Consider the following 20433-nt stretch of genomic DNA (forward strand, 5'->3'; position numbering starts at 1 on the left):
AACATTCCCCTATCACCCATCCCAGACTCAGCAGGCAGAATTGAAACTCTTTGCAAAGAAAATAGTATGCCAGTGACAGGTTTGGCAAAGGTGGTGAAGACAGTGCTCCCCTGTCAGAGATACCGGATTAAAATTAGGGAGACAGACTGTCACAGGAGAAGAGTCAGAGATCACTCAGACAGATCTGATCTAGTAGTTAGTTTATTAAATTTTAATCAGTAAATTTAGGTATGTAAAATATTTAATAAGTACAGATGGATTTGCAGTCAATACTATTTACTACACTTAAAGTTAGTACGGGATACAAAGATTATCAGATAAGCTTACTATACGTATCTTAAATGTTACATGCGTGCAAAAAATGTCACTTGCCAACCCATTGATGTCTGGTGTCAGGTAAGGGATCTCTCAGCCTCAAGGGGTAACCTTAAGAGGTGTCCCTGCTCAAGGGGAGATCATCACCATACAGCCAGCTGTGTGGAGGGAGAGCTCAACGGGCCCTGATGGCTGCAGATATTTATAGCATAAAGTGGTTGATTTGCAGTCAGATTTTCTGCTGTTAATGCAGTTTTGGCTGCTTATCAGCCCAGTCTCCAGCCAAACCGTTTTTTTGGGGGTTGGTGCTGTGTTCTTACTGATAGCCTCACACAATAGGGTGAACTTCAGTTAGGTCTACTTGCTGAGCATCTGCCTGGACCACAGTTCAGTTAGTTCAAACAGGAGGAGTGCATCCGTCACACAGATCAAGCCTGAATCAAAATAGGAAGCACCATCTCTGGGCAATTCTGAAAGCTCTGTGGAAGGAGAACTTTCATTTCCACTGAACACTGGCCGTATCCAGGCAGAAGGAAAGGGACTAATGAAAGAATAACAGCAAAAGGGTCAAAAGACATAGGACATTTTACCACTTACCACACAGATCATGCATACTCACTCCAGGAGGGCTGGGTTCTTGCTGCCTACAAATCTGTGCAGTGCTGCTTGTATCTGTATGATTCATTTCCACCATCTGTATTTGTGCCAAAATATAGATAAATACCCATGCAGGTACATCCCTAGATGGAGAGACCAACAGACACAGACAGGTGGGGAGGCCTCCTTTTTCCATTCTGCCTTCTGGAGATCTTGGCATACTTCCTCCTTCATTTATTCACTACTTTATTGACTATACAACAGAAAAAATGGAAGAAAAGAATAAGAAAAACACTGACAACACAGGAGAGCAGAGGAGAATCAATGAAATCAGACAGGAGAAACAAAATGCATGGGTTTTTTGCCCCTTCAGCAAGTAATTCTCATTGCTTCTGATCAAAGTGCTGAGGAAACTATAGTCCTGCCTCTTCCATCTCCTCCTCACAGAACAGACTATCTCAGCTTCACTTTTCAAAGCAACTGTTTTGATCTTAAAGGTGATAAGTACTACAGAAAACATGAGGGGAAACAGAGACGATATCTTGCTCAGCTTCCTCCATCCTTTTCATCCAGTGATAAAACTGAGGCATGGGACAGTTGTGCGTTCTGGTCCCCATGGAGCTGGGATCCAAACGTGGAAGTCTGTCTTGAAAGATGTGAGGAAAACATCACAAACACATTTTATAAGAAGTCTTTTTTTCTTTTCTTTTTTTTTTTTTAATAAATTCCCCAAGAAGCTCTACCCACAGTGCTTTCCAATATTTCCCTCGTCCTATCGACATTGACACAGAAAGCTTAAACTTCAAGTGCTGAATGCCAGGGGCTATAAATCCCTAGATCTAGTCCAATTTCATCTGCCTCTGAACAGTTCAGGGAAGCTCTGAGTCTGATCCAAATTGTCCCTACCTTACATTCCCTGACTCTTTTCTTCTTGTCATGTTTTATATACTTATTGACTTTTACAGAGCTTCCTGAGTAATTCTTCAAGAAAGATTGACTGATTTAAGGGGTTAGTCATCCTGCAGGTTAGTAAACATGACAGCTGGTTGAGGATTAACAGGAAATCATGAATAAAATCATTGGGATTGATAAGGGATTCTCAAGCAATTAAAGTTTTCTTGCAGAAAGTCAAACAGAAAAAAGAAACATAGAGTGAAGGTCAAAGGAGAAGGATGACCTTCTACATGCTGACAGCCACTGAGCCCCAAAATATAAGATGTACTGGCAGAGTTAGCGTGAGGTGGTTAACAACAAGGGGATAAAGTGCTGGAGAGAACCGCAGGCCAAGGTGTAGGAGACTGGGCAGAGCTGTGTAGAACTGGAATAGCTGTGGGATCAGCAGGTCATGCAGAGGTATGTCAACACGGTGGTGTGAAGATGCAGGGCAGGATTAAAACGAGTTGGCAAACTGGTCTGGGGGTGCTGTTTATTGCCTGCCCTGTGGTGCCAATGGTAGAGAAAATTGCATGACAAGAGCGGGTAGCAGAACTACCCTCCAATCCCTTCTCCAGGCAAGAGTTTGCTAATGTACTGCAGAGAGCAGACTGAGACAACTTCAGGTGACTTCTTCCTTCTTTCCAATACCTCCATCTACTCCATCACCGGGATTGAGGTTTGCTGCCTAGTAGCTGCTTCCTGCTTACTCTCTCCATGGCATCCCTTGTTACTGATTTTCTTCATGCAGCATCTTTCTGTTCTTTCTCTTAACCTCTAGATCCTTCTCCTGTCCTGTAAATCCCCACTGATGACTTTAACATTCCAGGTGTCTGAGGCTCTGGCACTTTGTTTAATGAACTGGAAATGAATTGGAGCCTACTAGCTCTGGAGAACCCATACCAAGAGCCATCTGTTGTGAGCTGCAAATGCTGATTGGTATTCAGGGAGCTGAGCTCCAGTCTTATGTCTGCTACCTGCCCCCTTGGTTGATTACTGAGCTCCTGACAGCTTCTAATGTGTGTCACAGCGAGGAACGTCAGGACCGGTCAGGAAAACATGTTTAGGCAGGGTTGGTTTGAAGGGAGGGAGCCTGGACATGGTATGGCTTCATGTTTGCCCTGTGGGGCAGGGTAAGGAACGCAGTGGGTAAAGGGACATGTTTTAGAATACTCAGCAGAATTTTTGTATTTTATCACAAGTTTTATAGTGTTCTCCTTTTAGTCTGATATCCCAGAGCTACATGATTAAGGGAACATTGCAACTTTCCTTTATTTTTAAAAAGTTTATTTTTAAAAAATATAATTTTTTTATTTGCTTGTTCATGCAGTAAAGCCTTTAAACATTACCTGAACATGACCTTTAACATCTCAGAGCCAGGAAGCAACAGAACAGAAACCCAAACTTCTGTTGCTCATGTTGGTGTTTTGTTAATTTTAAATACTGTGGGTTTCCAGAAACATTTGATTCATGGCTTTCGTTATACAAGTATGTGTGGGAATACATTTAGAAGTGAAACATGCTTTCACTGGCTGTGACAGGATTGTACAGCTACAAGTTTTCTGGATCTGTTGAGTTCAGCAAGGTGTTCTCTCAGGACTGAAGTACAGCACTATGTGAAGATTATATGACCTGCTGTCGACTAATTTTACTGTTCTTTAGCATTTCTCAGTCCTCAGGAGCTTCTTTAGTTTCAGGAACACTTATGATGCTACAATTGGAATTAAGTTTATTAGCACTTGGAAGGAGATATAGGCTCTGCCCTTTCCCCACCCATAGTTTGGTTCATCTGGAGGGTTCTGGAGCAGCCATTTCTGCCTAGACAGGAGAGAGACTGCTTCATGTACGATTCCAAGAGCCTAGCTCATGCTTAGCAAATAACATCCTGAATTGTTAAAAAAAAAAAAAAAAATTTTTTTTAAACTGAGCCCATTAAGCAAGAATGAGCAGCTGTTAAAGTCTGAGTTTGAGCACTGAGCAGCCATGTGATTATCAAACAGCGTGAGTAGTGGAAAGTTTAATTCAGCCTTTTCTCTTCATTTTCAGAGTCTAACAGCCGACGGGCAGTGAACAGAGGCTACCTGGGTGGATTGCTGAGACTCTATCAAGACTGGCATCAAAATGATGTCTCCAACAACTACATTCATATTCGTAGGGGTCTCCTGCTCTGCCTAAAGCACATCACCAACAGCCAGCTGGGCAGGGAGACTTTCCTTGGTTCCCGGGGTATGGAGATTCTCTTCACAACTGTACAGGTAAATGGCGCTTCTGTGCTTAAGCGAGATGGATTGCTGGTTAGTACTGGGTTCTACCTCACAGTGCAGGAAATCCCATAGTTTTATCCTGAATTTATATAGCATATCAATGAAAAAACTGATAATGTTAAAATAAAATGTATTGACTTTTTCACAGTTAGTACTTCAGAAGAGCTGAAATGTTTCAGTTTAAAACTAATTTTAATTCCTACTGAGCCTCATGGGAATGGTTGTTCAGGCTTTTTTAATGCTTTTTTTTCTCTTCCCTTGTGGATCCTGTTGTCTGCTTGGACTTCCTTTCCCAAAGAACAGTGCAGTGTCTCCACAGAAGAGTTGCTTAGGTGTTTCATGAAATGTTTCCTTTCAGGTATCCAGATGGATAATTCCAGCCAGTCAGTCTCTTACAAAAAGGAGTGTTGATTTAGCCAGACCTTTGCTAATGAGAAACATCCATCAACTGTTTTTCGGGAGGCCCAACTTTAATCTTGAGAAACATTAATGTGGGTCCATTAAGAAAGATGACGTGGTCCTGTGGATGGGATCCCTCTAAGATATAGAAAGGACAGGTCCAGAACAGTAACGGTTTCCTCTGAGTCTCTCACTAACATGCTTCCTTAGCCTTCTTTGGAGGAGTCACTTATGGAGAAACCTTCAATTCTTGACCCGTGTGATTCCACAAGGAGTGTTTCCATTGTCATTCTTGCTGGCCAGTGCATTATCTCATTCTAGCACCATCACAGACAGAATGAAAAACCTGCCCCCTTCTCCTCCAGAAAATCCATTGCCTTATGATCCAGGGATTTGCTGCTTCACCTTTCCTATTGCTGTCATGAACAATTCTCCTGTGACAGAAACATATTTCTTTCCAGTAGTAGATGGTAGATTGGTAGAGTTTTTTTCACTTCATTTTCCTCATGAGGGATTAACCACTTTTTCAGGTGGGATGAGGTGGCCAGGACCAGCAGATCTTTCAAGGGATTATGGCCTCTGTTAGTGATAAGTCCCTGGTCTGCAGAAACATGAATAGGCTGGATGGCAACAGCTTTTTGAGGGTAGATGTCAGCTCATTCCCTCTCAAGAGCCTTCTACAGCCCATGTAGCTTTCTGAGCTAACATCCCCTGATAGCTCAGCCTGGGAGCAACCCCATGGAAAGTACAAACATGGGGTCACCTTGGGTGAACAAACAGGAAATGACATACTAAGACTCCAGTGAACACTGATAATGCTAATTCTTCCAAAGGTTAGAAGTGGAGCAGAAATGACAGCTTCAGGGACCTCCAGTTTGTTTTTTTTTTCTACTGTGCGCTACTAGGGAGATCTTGGAAGGGGAATTACCAAGGTTAATAAATTCAAAGCTCCATGTTCCCTCACTGCTGCTTTGGGATATTGTCAGTCTTACAGTGTCTCTCCAAGACATGAAGTGTTGGGAGGAGTCTGGCAGCCCTAGGAGGTCTCACTCGTGCTCTTCCCTACTTTGACCTGAGGTAGAGATGGCTGCTGCTATTAAGATCTTCATAAGCTTCACGGTAGACAGAAAATGGGAAATCTATTCTCAGTGGGACTGCAGGCTGTGGTAAGAGAGAAAGAGATGGAGACAGGGCAAGACAAACAATTCCTGCTTGGGAAAGCAATGGCTCTTTGGGTGTGGACAGTATTTTAGTACCTTTAGGAATTTGCTGGCTGTGGTGATTAGCCTTGACCAAACTCATAGCAACTAATGAGATATTAAAGGTGTTAAAAGCTGGCTAAAAAAGTCCTGCTGAAAATGTTTAAATTTCTTTTAATCTATTGAAATTGAAACAGTTTTGCCAAGATGGATTTGTTTTAACAGCCTCCAGTGGAACTCCTATTTGCAAGGCTGGTTTTCAATTGAAACCTCTCCACCTGTTTATTGTATGGGCTGATGGACAGCTGAAATACCTGAGCTTTTAATAGCCCTTAAGCCTATGTCTTTACAGGAAGAGCCAATAGTTCAAAGGCTGTCTCCTGACATAGATTAGAAGTGACTGCTACTTTATTTTAGGAGAATTTAGAGATATTTTAGGAGAATTTAGAGATATTGAGTTCTGCTCCTACCTGGAATGAAAAATAATTTTGGATAATGAAATCATTTGTGAAAAGGAAGCCCTTTCTGCTCCCATTTTTTTTCCCAAGCTCTGCTTAGACTTTCATGGCGGTTAAATGGTATATTCACATTAGCAACTGGCTGGCTTTGTGTGCGGTGACAGAGAGCTGCCTACTCTGAGACGAGAAAACAGGTTTGTATATGCTTTAGGAGAGACTGGTGCATGGAACATTATTTTGCTATTTTATCATTTATCTATCTGATTTCTTAAGCTTACCTGGTTTCTTCAGCCTTCCTGTACTAGGGTCTACTCTAGGATAATATTATCCTATACTCCACTCTATATTTCTCAGTACTAGCATCCATTAGCATCATTACCTTTTGCCTTACTGTCATATTGAAACCTCCTTTTGTGTATACATCACATACATATCATAATATCTGGACTATTCCAGGTTCAGTAGAGAAAAGATTGAGTGTGGAGGCTAAAAAGCAGATCCCTTGAATTTAGGTTAGCTTTACATGGGTTTTCTGAGCCGAGATTCACTCCCTTCCCTCATTCACAATATCCCACTGCAAAATAAATGGGATAGTTTACACACATACAAAGCAGTCTCCTAGCTATTTTTCAGGTGTCAGTAAAAAAGGCTTTTCCAATACAGTGATGGAACATTTTTCAGTCATCTCTAAACAGTGTTATCTTGGAATCTGAGAGCACTTTATGAACAGTAATGAAAACAGTCCACAAATTCCCTGTAAGGTACCTGGAGGCTTGTTTGCACTTGTAAGCTAATTCGCTGTAAAGAAAAATATGACTTTCAAACAGCATCATTGAATAACGCAATGTGTGGAAGTTCATTGTCTGGATGAACATGCCTTGTTCTTGACTATCTCAATTCACTTGGCAGTGAATTAAGATGGCTGGCCCCAGGCAGGTATTTATACAGTCTTGTGTTCACTGTTTCAGTAAAAACAAAACAGTTTTAGTAAACTTTAGTAATACTGCTCAAGAATGTTATTCTGTTCCCACATGTAGGTAAACTTTCTTTATCTTTCCTTTAATAACAAGCAAACAAAGGCAACCAAATACCATGTGAAAGAGTGAATAAATTGAACCACTGGAAATAGAAACCAGTTCTCTTTTGGTGTTTGCTCTAACGGCAATAAAACTTTCCTTGGAGATGCTTTCAAAATTGTCTTTTCTCTCCCCCTTGTTCCTAACAGCCAGAGATCTAGAAATACATATTAAGATTCTTGTAGTGAGTCTTGTAAGCATGTCAGCTTTAGATGATTTTTTTCTAGCCTCCCTACAGGAATCCTGGTTAATCCTACTGAATCTTATAATGCTGTTCAATCATACATGAGAAAACAGAATAAAATCCTGTACAACCAAAACAAACCCAATACCAGCCGTTTTCCTGTTCCTGATTATAATAAAGTACTTTGTTATGTTCTTTGATCACCTTCCTGGTTCTGCTGAATATTTTTTTTTTTTTGTCCAGCCCAAATCCTAACTACGGGCTGTCAGACAATGGCACAAAGTATCTATTCTGCCCTCTGGGCTGTTCCATTTTGTTTGAAGGAATGTGAAAATATTAAATGGTATTAAAATGTATTGTAATATTCTTCTTTTGCCTTATAACACATTCATGCTGCTTATTTGACTTGCATTCCTATTCTGATGAGCTAAGTCTTAGTCCCAAGCCACTAAAGATAGCATGCTGATAGGCACAGTACAACTTGTGAACTTAGGCTGGATACTACATTGATTAGTCAATCTCTCTGACTAATCTGCAGTATAGATGTGCTGTACTTGGGGAAATCTGAAGGCTTGGTTTTCTGAGCGTCGCACCTATCAGTTTTTAACAACTTCACCTTTGTGCAGCAGCTGCAATTTGCTTATCCAAATTCCCTGTCTCTTGTATTGAAGACATACACCTACTATGATCTCCCAGGGGGTCTTTGCTTTTAGTTCTGTGCGGGGTTTTTTTGTTCTCTTTGCCACAAAAGACCAAGGAGTTCACTTGCATAGCATGGTAATAAAAATACAAAAATATTCTATGTTCTCAAAGTGCATTTGGGCTCTCACAGCTCCTTACACTTCTAATTCCTACTCTGGATTATAGAAGTAGAAAATGTGGGATACTGCAGGAATTCAATAGTTTATGACTACATAATATATAGTGATCTTTCGGACTAACTATTGGGCCTAATGCTTAACCATATAGAATAGAGTACAATGGGAATGCTCTCTTTGAGTATACATTGTGTACACACTAAGTATAGTGAATCAGTGGTGTAATTGTGCTAGCTTACCTCTGTTAGTTTTGGCATGATAGCTCTGGGTATAGTTGTGGTGAAGACACAGAAGCACAGATTTTGGCATGCGTTGGCAGCCAAAATATATACATGGGCTCCCTGCAGGGTTTTTTTAATCCATATTAAAGAACATATCTTTTCAGTGCTACTGTTACTTATCTTAGCTAGAATATTTTAGCTTATGCTACTATCATGCCTTCCTTCAATATACCGACTAAAATGTCTTAGAGCAGAGCTAGGGGATGCTGTGTCTTCTAAATGACATGCATCAGTGGGAGTCCCCTGAGGTCCATGCTAGCCTGTATTTCTGTAAGAAACGGACTGCAAGAACTTGAGTTCTTGCTGTTCTGGGCATATTTCTTTAATGGTAAGAAGGAGAAAAGGAAAAAAAAAAGAGGGAGGAGCAGAAAAAAAAAAGCCATAAATATAAAGATTTCATATTCCAATCAGAAAAGTGTCTCTGTTCTGGGGGATTGTGTGTAATAGGCAGGACAATTGTAAGAGACAATTCTTAACTTTCTTCTCCTTTGGTTCCTAGGACTGTTTATCTTGCAAAAATCTGGATCCTATCGTAAACACTGTGATTCAGATTCTGAGAAAGTGCTACCCCAAGGAGTCTCTGCCTGTGGCGACAGTAAGAAGTTCCTATTTCTTCCCTCTTCCTGGGAACGCCAAGGCTGAACCTCCATGTGAGGGATCTGAAGGTAAATGGCTGAAGGGTGAGTTCAGTAGGAGGAAAAGGAGCATGGCGTGAGAATTAAATGTGGGATCTGAGGAAGGGAGTCTTGGCAGCCTTGTCCTGAGGTTTACAGTTAAAATTAACCCGGTGGCCTACAGGGTCACTTAATAGAGATGAAACTACTCCCAGGTCTTCCTGAAGCTTGGAGACTCTGTTTGGAGAATAAATGAGAGAAGATTAAAAGGAACAAGGAAAAGGAAAAAAAAAATCCTTCTATTACCCAAAAATTAATGGAACAGAGTGGGCATGGCAGAGGCTGGAGATGCTATTGCTCCACAACAGAGAGGGAGAGGGAGAGACAATGCCTGTGCATGACTGTTTGGGGGGAACACTGCCCTGCAGCTTTTTCGGTAAAGAATTGCAGGAATTGTTATCCTTTTTCCTTTCTAAAATAAAAGCAGATAGCAGTCATGCTGCATGAGTAAAAGATGTGAGCACTTGCTAAAAAGCAGAACTTAAGCACAGGCAGGATAGCCACTCCACAGAAAAGGAGAAATGGCAGACTCCATGATACACACAGGCAATTTCTCTGTTGCTTTCAGTTTCATGTGGAAGATGCTCAAATACTCTAATGATGATAGCAGTAAAACACCCTAATTTAGATAATATAGATTAAAAGCATCCTGTGATATCATTGCAGCCAAGCAGAAAATCTCTGTATTGCTTTGTAATACGAGTTGGATCCATATCATGGTGACATTTGTCATGGTTTTGAAAGGCAGTGCTCGAGTCCAAGAGAACAGAGCTTTAAAAAGTGGGAGATTTAGTGCCAAGTTCATTTATACTAGATTAACGAATGGGATCTGCTTTAATCAGCGTTGTGGTGGGTTCTAGTTTGAAGGCGTGTGGCACACACAGAAGAGATTGCACATGTTTCTGTGGAGGGTCTGAGAGGAATATTAGGTTGAACACCTTTGCCTCTATCTCTTTTCTACTTCTGCAGGTGACTATGAAAGTGATGGAGAGGAAGAGGCTGAAAAAGACCTGGATAATGAGGATGTGGAGAGTAAGGAGGAAGTAGGTATATGAGCCACAGTTTCCTTAATCATCCACATACTGGAAAGTAAAACTTTTCATTGTCCATTTTGACATGCTGATAAGCCGTCTAAGCAGAGAATGTAGATATGCATGTGGTCCCACATAAATACACTGCATGAATAATAGAAGGATACTTGAAAGAAGAAAAAGAGAAAGCACTGACTTTCACTGAAGAGAGTCCCCTGCATTTATCTTATTAATTGCCATGCTTGTCACCCAGGATGGTGCGGATTTGGTGACTTCTCTGTTCCTGCAGAAAGACTGACCAGTGACTATTAGAATCACATGCACAGTCAGGGGTAAATGATGGATCTTTGATTCCTCTAGGTGTAGACCAGAAATGGCACTTAGTAGGGGAATTATCATCTAGGAAAGACTAACCCTCTCTTTCTTCCCATATCAGAGCATAGTTGGGCTGTGTACCCTAAGAAAAAGGTTAGTTCTGTTAAGCCGCAGCTGGGCCATTTGAACCTATATTCCTTCTTTATTTGCTGCTGCACACAGACAAATAATACAATGAATTATTCAATACTTTTCTAACTTCTCCCTTTGCACTCTCCCTGTCATGACCTAACTGGCAAAAATAACCAAACCCTACCAGCTGAGGATGAGAGTGCAAACTTTTTTGTTGTGAAAATACATACAAGCACATATGCAAATATGAAGTAGTGAATGCCGATAATAAGTCTTATCCACATAAAGTGGTTTGGAAAGGCAAATTAAAGAAATGAAATTGCAAATGCAGTCTAATTAGATATGATTGAGACTTCTGTGGAAGGGCGTTTTTATTACTTGCCCTGTCTTTTTCTCCTCAAGTATTAAACTGATGTCACCCAATGAAAAAAGGAAGTTAAAAAACCCACACACATTAGCTCAGTGTCCTAACTTGCCCCTGTCTGGCTGTTTTTATCTGAATATTAGAGCTCGTCAAGATACTCATTAGGAATAAGGTTCATAGTCAATTTATCTCCTTCTTTAATTAGTTATTCATTCAGAAACAGATCCTATATGCCTCTGAACTATTTCATTATTCATAAGGATTTACCAAGTAGATGTAAGCAGTTTTGGTTTTTTTTTTTGCCTAAGAGCTTGCTCTGAATATGAGTTTTAAGTACTGTTTTTCTGGTGTGCTGGTCATATATCTCCCATGACAAATCTTTCTAAAGGGAAAGCAAGCAGGGAATGGATAATGAACTTTCAGTTTACCTTTATCATATGAGAGATTATTTGCACAATGTTTCCGGGTATTGATGTGATTTACAAACATTTTCACAGCTACATAACGCATATCCATGCATACCAGTAACACCAACCAAACTGAAACTCGGCTCTACATTTCCATCAGTAACTGTTCAGACAGTTCTATGAAAATCAAAACCTTCACATCAACCATTTATCCTTCTCGACCCAAATCTTCAGCAAGTTTGAAGCTGCTTATGCATCATTATGCTGTTAGTGGCAAATCCTTTTAAACAGACCTTATACTCTGTACAGCTCTTCGTTGTCTTTTCAACTAGGCCCAAACAACAGTTCAAACTCTGCTTTGCGATACAAGTGTGGCTCAGGGTTGGAAATGCCATGGACACTTTTGCATTCAGGCAATTTTTTTTTTCTTTTGATAACAGCTTCAGAAGTCTATTTATCAGGAGCAAATCACTTCTTTGCTGGCATCTGGTGGGGCATACTTACTAATGACATGTTGAATTATCTGAATGATGCTGTGGTGTAATGCCATCCTCCCCTCTTGCCCCATCTTTTCCTGGTTTCTTACGCAATGACTGAATGTTTGACACAGTCCGGTTTTGGTTCTCGTATCTGACATGGAGGAGGTTGCACATCAATGCACAGTTGCCTTCGACTGTGAAAGTTTCAGATATGGTTCTTGTCCTTGATTTGCTGATGGTTGAGATCTAAAAAGCTTTTTTCATATAAAAATATCAAGTTGGAGAGTACAGAAGATGGATTGGCCAAGAGCTTCACAGATTTTTACAAGCAGCATTGAGAGATAAAAATAAAATATAAGCAATTGGTGCCTGCAAGTTCAATGATACAGACGTGGGCCTTTCAGTTTGATTGGTAGGCACTCAGAGAAACCATGTGGTTGTCTAAATCAAAGGTAGAAGTGTCAAGCTTTCCAATTTTGCTGCTGGCCTGTGAGCACAATTTTGGCTTTGATATACTTTGAGAATTTTCTTGCTAAATATACATTTATTTAATTATTGTTTCTTTGAATCAGAGTATTACCAATTATATCTTGAGAACCTGTGCCTACTGGTTTATGCAACATAAGGAAGGGAATGGATGATATGCTCAGGTAACTAGTAGTTGTTGGTGTCTCTTATTCTGAAACCTCCCAAGCTGAGGTGCTTATAAAAAGGTTCAAGTTTCAGTCTTGATGGTTTTTTGAAACCATCTTTTCATGGTATCTCTACTTGAGTACTCAAATACCAAAACATCAAATTCCCCTTTTTCACAATGTAGTCTTTCCTCTTGTGCCTCTATTTTCCATTTCATAAAATGACTTTAACAGCCTTCATGAGTATTGGAAGAACAGTTATAGGACGCATTAAATGAGTGTGATGGCATTAGAAATCAAGGGTGTTATGCAAAATTTTACTTCAAGAGTCATCTTGTGGGGCATGTTTAATACACATGCTTTTCTAATTCTGCATTTGTAGGATTATGACTTGGAGACAGATGTGAACAAATTGAGGTCAAGGTCAGTGCTTGATCGGCCAGAGGAAGAGCTTGGACAATATGAAGCAATGTGTCCAGAACTTTCCCATAACTTTCAGGTACTATTATAGTGCGGCTTCCTTTATTTGTGAATATACAAGAGTTTAAGAAACACTTGAAAGGGAGTACTGACAAGAGATAACTAGACAAGGCTATTGCAAAAAGAAACCTAGATGTCTTATAGGATTGGAAAAACAAGGATTAAGACTTTTTACTATAGTTTATTGGTGTGAATCAAGAGTGATATAGAGGGAGTGATGTTTGGTGCACATTTGGCTGGGTATGGATTAACTAAGCACTGTTGAATCAATTGCCACATGAGAAATCTGTCAAATAATAATTTGTATCCTTGCTGGCAATTTCAAGCGCAATATCAAGATCAGAATGAGATGTGGAAAATAAATACTGTCAACTAGTGTTTTGAAGGAAGTGATGGAGAAGATTGCACTGCCGCTGAGTTAAATGCACAGTTCAAATCATTGTTCTGTTGCAGTTTGGGACAAGAAATGAAGAGGAGTATTGCACTCATTACAAGTCTTGAAATTTAGGAGAGCTGAAAGCCGTGATTCAAATATGAATCTGGAAAGGACAACTGGCTTAATGTATCTCATGTAGATGCAATGCTGTGACATTTATTATGACCATAAGTAGCCAAACGGGATTAATTTATGCACTTGCATGAAGGCAGGGGTGGAGTTTTGCATGACAGATTGGCCTCCTTTACCTTGCTGTAACATTTATATTCTAAAAAACATGCCTTGCGAATTATCTTCCCTAATTTGTTAGAACAATCAGCTTTGGTTGGAGATGACTCACCCAGATGACTCAGTCTGATCCTTTTAGTTTCTGAGGACTACTGTTGAAACAGCTTTGTGGATAAAGAAATTCTGGCAGGTGGTCCATGGGCTGATTTTACTCTGGCTGTCTTATTGGATGAGTATCGTTTTGGGAGATTTGTAAATATTTTCTTTCTTCCTTGAAAGGTTTCCTCTGGAAAGAGGCACAATCTGTCTTTAGTTTCTTTTAATTTCTTCTGCTTTTTAAATTTAAAGGAGCTTGAATCAGAATCTGAGGAAGAGAAGAGGTTGGAGGACAGGACTGAGAGTCTTCTCTCTACTCCCTCTCATTTCATTCCAAGTGCTACTTCTCTGAAACATCCAAACTACAGATGGAGAAACCAAAGTGTCATAGAGATGGGACCAGATCCACAGAAAAAGGATTTCAAAGTCCCACTGCAGAGCTGGACAAAGAAGGAGAAATGCAGATGGGATCCGATCAATGACAAGAGAGACATTGTAGAAGCAGCCCAAGATGTAGACTCCTGTGAAGAGGAAGATCCAGCCAGGAGTCATGCACCTACTTTGCGTCCTCTCCCAAAAGGGGCTGCTTGGTACAAAAAAATGTTTTACCCTGAATGCGAGGCCTCAATCAATCCTAGTCCTGGAGGGAGGCTGGAGAGCTCAGACACAGTGACAAATCTTCTGGAGAAACACCAAGGGGATATCCCATTCCACAGCCCTCGCTTCTACGTAGCTAGGGCCAAATGTGTTAAGTCCATACCAGACTACAAAGACTTGGCATTCCCTGATTTCTGGGGTCACCAGCCACCTCCTTACAGCAAGCCCATGTTGGAGCGCAAGTATGGGGTTCAAAGGTGATTGTGCTTTAATATAATTACCACACTGAGAGTTGTCAGGCTGCAAACTGCTTTATGTAGGTTCCGACTATCGCATCTCTGAATGTTTTAGGAAGTTATAGAACGAATTTTGGACCATGCAGTGATTCGTTGAAAGGAGATAAGCCAAACAGCAGGATGATTTTATTTAGGTTTTCCTCCTGAGGAAAGGAAGATGGTATCTAACTGGATTATGAACAGGATTAGGAATCAGCAGGCTTATTTCCTATCTCTGACATAGACTTTCTGTGTGTCAGTGGACGAATCGTGACTTGTCTGTGAGTCGCTTTCTTTGTCTCATAGGTGAAAGTGGTAGTGGCGACCTCGGAGTGAGATTTTTATGGCTTCTGTGAATCCATAAAGACTCCCCTATCTCATATTCCAAATTGTTTTTGATTAAACTAATTACTGATAAAGGTACCTATGCAAGTGATGGGACTCTAAGCTGGTCAAAGCTCTGACATAGGTTTACTAGTGGCTTTTCTTTAAAGTAAGCAGACCAAAACCCAGAATGAGCTGTGAATCTGTGACCTTGTTAGAACACAAATGAGAACAAGTTCATTTTAGAGATGGAGAAGACTCTGTGTCCTTTTGGGATACGTTTTTGCCTTCAGTCTTGCTCTTAATCCAGCCTTTAGTGTGTGCAACAACGGGTCCCATCTGGCTTTTTAAGGAACAATCCTTTCTGTCCTCTCAGAGCTGTCTGTCTGTGTCAGATTGTTCTCGGGAATCTCCCTGTCTCCCCTTCTGCTGCTGTGTCCCTTCTCGCTATGCCTTTTGCTCTCTGCCTGCTCTATGGAGTCCTCCAGAAGCTTCTCCTCCTTCCCTAGCATGTTCACCTGCTTCTGGGAAGTCTCTTATGAGCTAGAGAGCATCAGTGGGGACAGGGCAAGCTGCTTTCCCTCCCTGTTGTCCAGCCTACTAGGAGAAGGCAGCATATATGGCATGCAATACGCAGAAAGAAATAAAAACAGATCTCCCCTATGGCACACTGCTAGAGGCTGCTGCTTTTCTCTTATTATTTCAGGTGTTCAGATGAGGGCAAGCTGTGTTTTGAAGCTGTGCTGGGAGAGGAAGCTCTTCTTATAGCTACCATTTTGTCTGTTCCATGTGTGGCTGTGTGCAATGACTTTACATTTCTTTTCAGTGGTATAGGGAATTATTAGCAGATACCAAAGAGACTGGATTTTGTGCTAAACTTTAACGTTGATCAACGCTAATCAAATGGCATTTGTGAAGACCACTTATTTCTGACCTCTAGAGAGATAATGATTCTTCTGTAGCAAATATAAAAGCTAAAAATCTTATTTAGAGGTAAAATCACCCTACCATTTTCTCCTTGCATTGTTGCTCTAAAAGATTTGCTTTTATGACTACAATAACATGTGTAACCATACAGCTAAAATGGGAATAATCATATCATGCTTCAGGGCATACCATGATTGCTGTAAAGGTCAGGAAGAAAATTTGGTGTTCCATATTTGATCATCTTTAGGGATCAGAGAACTTCAGTTTAGTAATGATTAGAAATTAGCTTGATTTAGAGTCAAGACGCACTGTGAGACAAACTAGTAGGTTTATAAGTTATGGCAGATATTTCCTCACAGGGCAAGGCTGGCCACTTGGGAGATTGACATTGACTGGGAAGAACTGGGGATAAATCAAACTTGACAGAATACTGTAGAGAATAAAAATTTTACAGAATCAGTCATTTAATCCAAACGGCAACTTGTTGTAATGGGAATGGAACAGGAGCTCTTCCATGGTTTTAAAAAAAAAAAAAAAAAAATATATATACACACACACATGAAGGTCACCTGGAATTAGCGCGTGGAAGTCCTCTTTCTTACCAGTCCTTCAAAAGAATTTCCGAAGCCTCTTCATATTTCTTCTACAGGATTACCCTATACCAAGATTTCTCAGTGTCATTACAATTTGCTTTTTTTTTTTCCCCTCCCCAGGGACAAAGTACTAGATGATGTTCGCCGCTTAATCCAGCCAGGTGATGTGATAGGCAGAACTGTTTTTGATTTAGACGAGCCCAGGTGGGTAACTTAAACTATGTACTGTAACCAGGGGCACTGTCAGTGCTGGATTAGGTAGCGAGCTCAGTTAACTTGTTCAACTTGATAAAGGTATAGACGAAATAACCTAGGAAGTAAAGGCCCAACAGGAAAAATATACAGGAGGAGTGGATTCCTAGTACGTGGCTCTGGGGACAGGATTTATTGTGGAAGTCACTGGAGCAAGAGCGCCTCAAAACCTTTTAGATAGAACAAGAAAATCTCTACATCAAAGGGACTGCATGGTGTCCCTGGATATGTGTGCATTGCATGTAGTGATTTGGAACAGCAGCATGCAGGCTGATGCTGGGAATTGTACTTATGAATCCAGATGCAGTCTCTCTGCACCCTGAAGCAGCATTTCCCATTGGCAATGCGCTTGAGGGACTGTACGGTGTGGTACTTATAAAAGGCTTCTGAAAACAAACATCTGGCCTTGTGAACTGTTTTAAGTGCTCAACTTAATTGTGCAGAATTGACCACCAGAAATTGTGGTCCTTGAGATGAGGTAGCACAGGGCAGTTGAGAGGGTCCCAAATATGAAGAAATTGCATTCAGAGGAAGGATGAGTGACTTGGAGTTAGAGGAAAAATGGTGAAGGACAGTGTGAGGTAGGAGAGAGTTGTGAAGTTGTTCAAGATGAATTTAAGGGTTTATAAGCTTTAGGAGAAGGAAACTATGTAGATGAGGGAAGAGTAAATGTATAGTGATTGTATAGACCTGCCTTGTGCAATTAATAAATTAATGGGAATAATTCAGTGGGGAAAGTAACTGCAATAAAGAAAGTAAATATGAACTGGGACAAAAGGGGAGTATTGGGAAAGGAAAAGAAGATAAGATTTAGAAACACTAAGCAAGAGTAGAGAAGGATGCTGGATTGAATACGAAGATTATGGATTTGCTCACCTCTTACTACTTCTCAGGGTCTTGCTTATAAAAAAATTATAAAAACATATATAAGCATATAAAAGGTGCTGGGGAAGACTTGTCTTTGAAGCAACCTGCTATAGGTATCCTTTCTTTGATTTACTGCAGTCACTCAAGCCCAGGTGCTCCAGGCTGTCTGACATTCTTCTCCAAGTTTGAATCAGGAAACCTTCGCAAAGCCATCCAAGTGCGTGAGTAAGTACATCTGCAGCGACTCTGTCCCAACCTGCCTTTCTCCTGTGAGCACAACGTGAAATGGTGGAGTTCTCCTGGGTTTGGAAAGGGTCAGCCAGGGGAGTGGGTTATATATGATGCAGAACTTATCATGCCTTCCAACACCTAGATGTCATGAAAGTAACAGGAGTGAGAAAACAGAACTCAAAATGTTTTGACATGACTAATATAGTGTGAGTATTTAATGGTGTGTTTGGACACCGTGAGATTGATGGTGTTCTTTGACTCTCACAGGTTGTTAATGAATTTGTACAGCCCGCTGTCCTCAGCGGGTTCAGTGGCAGACTGGTGGGGTGTTCACGGCCACCATTTTTTCTGGTCTTCCTTTTACAGGTTTGAGTATGACTTAATTATGAATGTAGATGTGAACAGCAACCAGCATCACCAGTGGTTCTACTTTGAAGTCCGAGATATGAAATTAGCACTTCCCTACCGCTTCAACGTTATCAACTGTGAGAAGCTCAATAGCCAATTTAATTATGGTATGAGTCTTTGGGGAAATGGGGTAGTCTTCTGTTCACAAGAATATCTTTTTAATGCCATAAAGGTTTCGAACATTCCATGTTTATAAGTATAAGGAAGACTAAGTTTAAACTTATCTGCCCTGAAATCCACTGAAAGAGTTACTTCAGATTTGTCAAAAGACCTTTCTCTATCCTCAGGGTGACTGAGGAGTAAGCTGAATATTGACACCTGGGAGAGATCTCAATATTCAGGGGAAATTGCAGGGGAAAAAAAATCATTGTTCTGTGTTTAGAGACCAGAACTGAGGAAGAATGACACTGGGGTTGGGAAAGGGGAAAAAGGATCATCTGTTGGAATTGAATGAGCAGCAGAGGATTGGAAAGTGCTTCTAAGATTTAAATAAATGTAAATAATCCTCAAACAAATATTCATGATTCTTTGGACTTATCCAGAAAGACATCTCTGCCTTCAGACCTGCTGAGACTTCTGCTGATATTAATGATAAAAAAAATTTCTTTTCCATTAGAGTCTGTGGTTTAAGCGGATGGTGGCATTGCTCAGAAATAGGCAGGGCAAATCCCAGCTTTCAATGCCCATTTTAGAAGAGAAATTACTTCTTCTGCATGGAGACTGTGGGTTGAATTCTTAGCTGGCATAGGCTGGTTTTTTTATTTGTTTCCGGGGAGCTGTGTTAATTTACACCAGCTCAAGACCTGACTCAGAATGTTTAATAAGCCCCTAATATCAGACTTTGCATTCCTCTGAAGCCCTGTGGATACAGCCTTCGACATCACCAGGAGAACTCTCTCAGGATCAATGCACCTAAACCAAATAGCACTAGGAGTTGGAATGACTTGTCACTTGTATTTGTGAAAATGGCTGGATGAGTGGCATAATGAATTATAAGGCATTTTGCTCTTTAACCCTAAGGGCTGGAGTTCAAGTATTCATATAGATCCCAAATGAAAATGAATTTTTTTTTTTTTATCATCCTATTCTGCTTCCCTGAATTACCAAACAATTCAGTGTGGTGTGTCTGGTAGCAGCCTGAAAATGAAGTACGTTGATGTCCTACTGTAAACCCCAATACAACCTCAGATAGAGCCACCAGTATCTTCATAGCTAGAGATTCTGGCTATTATTGGTGGAAAGTTGCTTGTTATCTACTAGTTTGGCTGTTGTCAGCATTTATAATCTCATTTTGTGCACCTGAAATCGTACATAACGTTCAAGCGTGCAATGAAAAATATATCTGGAAGAAAAATGTGAAAATACCACCCGCTGTAAGAAGGGAGGCTAAGCTGTGGCTTGTTTTTGTATGGCTTGTACGTGGGATTGGCTGTTAAAGCAATTCTTCTGTGGCTTACTTCTGTGGCTCTGCGAGGGCAGCGAAGCTCTAGCTTATCTGGCTTGGCTGAGCTAGGCTCGCTACCCCTTCCAGCCCATGCATAATATTTACAGAGACTGTTGGGAAGAGATGCTGTTTATTCACTACATTCCCTCTGCACTTTCCTGGGCTAATGCCCATGTTATAATACTAAAAGCTTCCAGTTGTGATGTAGTGCCAAAGTGCCATGGGTGGGGTGGCAATACTTTGCAGTTCCTGGTTACTGATCTGTTTTGTTTTTTCCCTTCCCTTTTGCTCTTGGTTAGATGGCACTGTGTAACTTTCAAATCGGCAAAAAGGATATTTAATGAAATAATTGTGCCAAGGAGCAGAGCAGGAGCAGGCTGTTCAGGAGGTACAGCCTCCATCTCTCTCCTTCCCCCTTTTCCACTAACTTACTCTACCATGGGAAATAATGGGATTTCGTCAGAAGCCTGATTTGTGTTTGTTTTCTAAAACTGAATGTTTCCATAGGGAAATTGGAAAGGAAAAACTGATTTTTTTTTTTTTTTTTAATTAAAATGAGATGGCAAACCAGTATGAACCATCACTTGGAGGCAGTTTGGTGTATGTGTCTTTTGGACTTACAGAGAAGGGCAGGAGCTGGCATTTGGGATGTTGAGAGCACTGCAGACCCTGAGCCTCACACCCCTTGTCTGATGAACTGGGCTTCTGGGCAGGCTT

General features: G+C 40.7%; 1 protein-coding gene across 1 annotated transcript in view; it reads left to right on the forward strand.

Moving 5' to 3' along the window:
• The window catches only part of AGBL1 (AGBL carboxypeptidase 1), a 296923-nt gene that overhangs the window by 65470 nt on the left and 211020 nt on the right, over window positions 1–20433 (forward strand). The window contains exons 7-14 of the mRNA XM_075159559.1: window positions 3892–4100; window positions 9024–9189; window positions 10168–10241; window positions 12941–13057; window positions 14051–14652; window positions 16635–16718; window positions 17772–17858; window positions 18231–18379. Coding sequence (XP_075015660.1) covers window positions 3892–4100; window positions 9024–9189; window positions 10168–10241; window positions 12941–13057; window positions 14051–14652; window positions 16635–16718; window positions 17772–17858; window positions 18231–18379 — 1488 coding nt within the window. The remainder of the gene's footprint in view (window positions 1–3891; window positions 4101–9023; window positions 9190–10167; window positions 10242–12940; window positions 13058–14050; window positions 14653–16634; window positions 16719–17771; window positions 17859–18230; window positions 18380–20433) is intronic.

The sequence above is a fragment of the Calonectris borealis genome, chromosome 11 (genome assembly GCF_964195595.1).
Source record: "Calonectris borealis chromosome 11, bCalBor7.hap1.2, whole genome shotgun sequence".
NCBI lineage: Eukaryota > Metazoa > Chordata > Aves > Procellariiformes > Procellariidae > Calonectris > Calonectris borealis.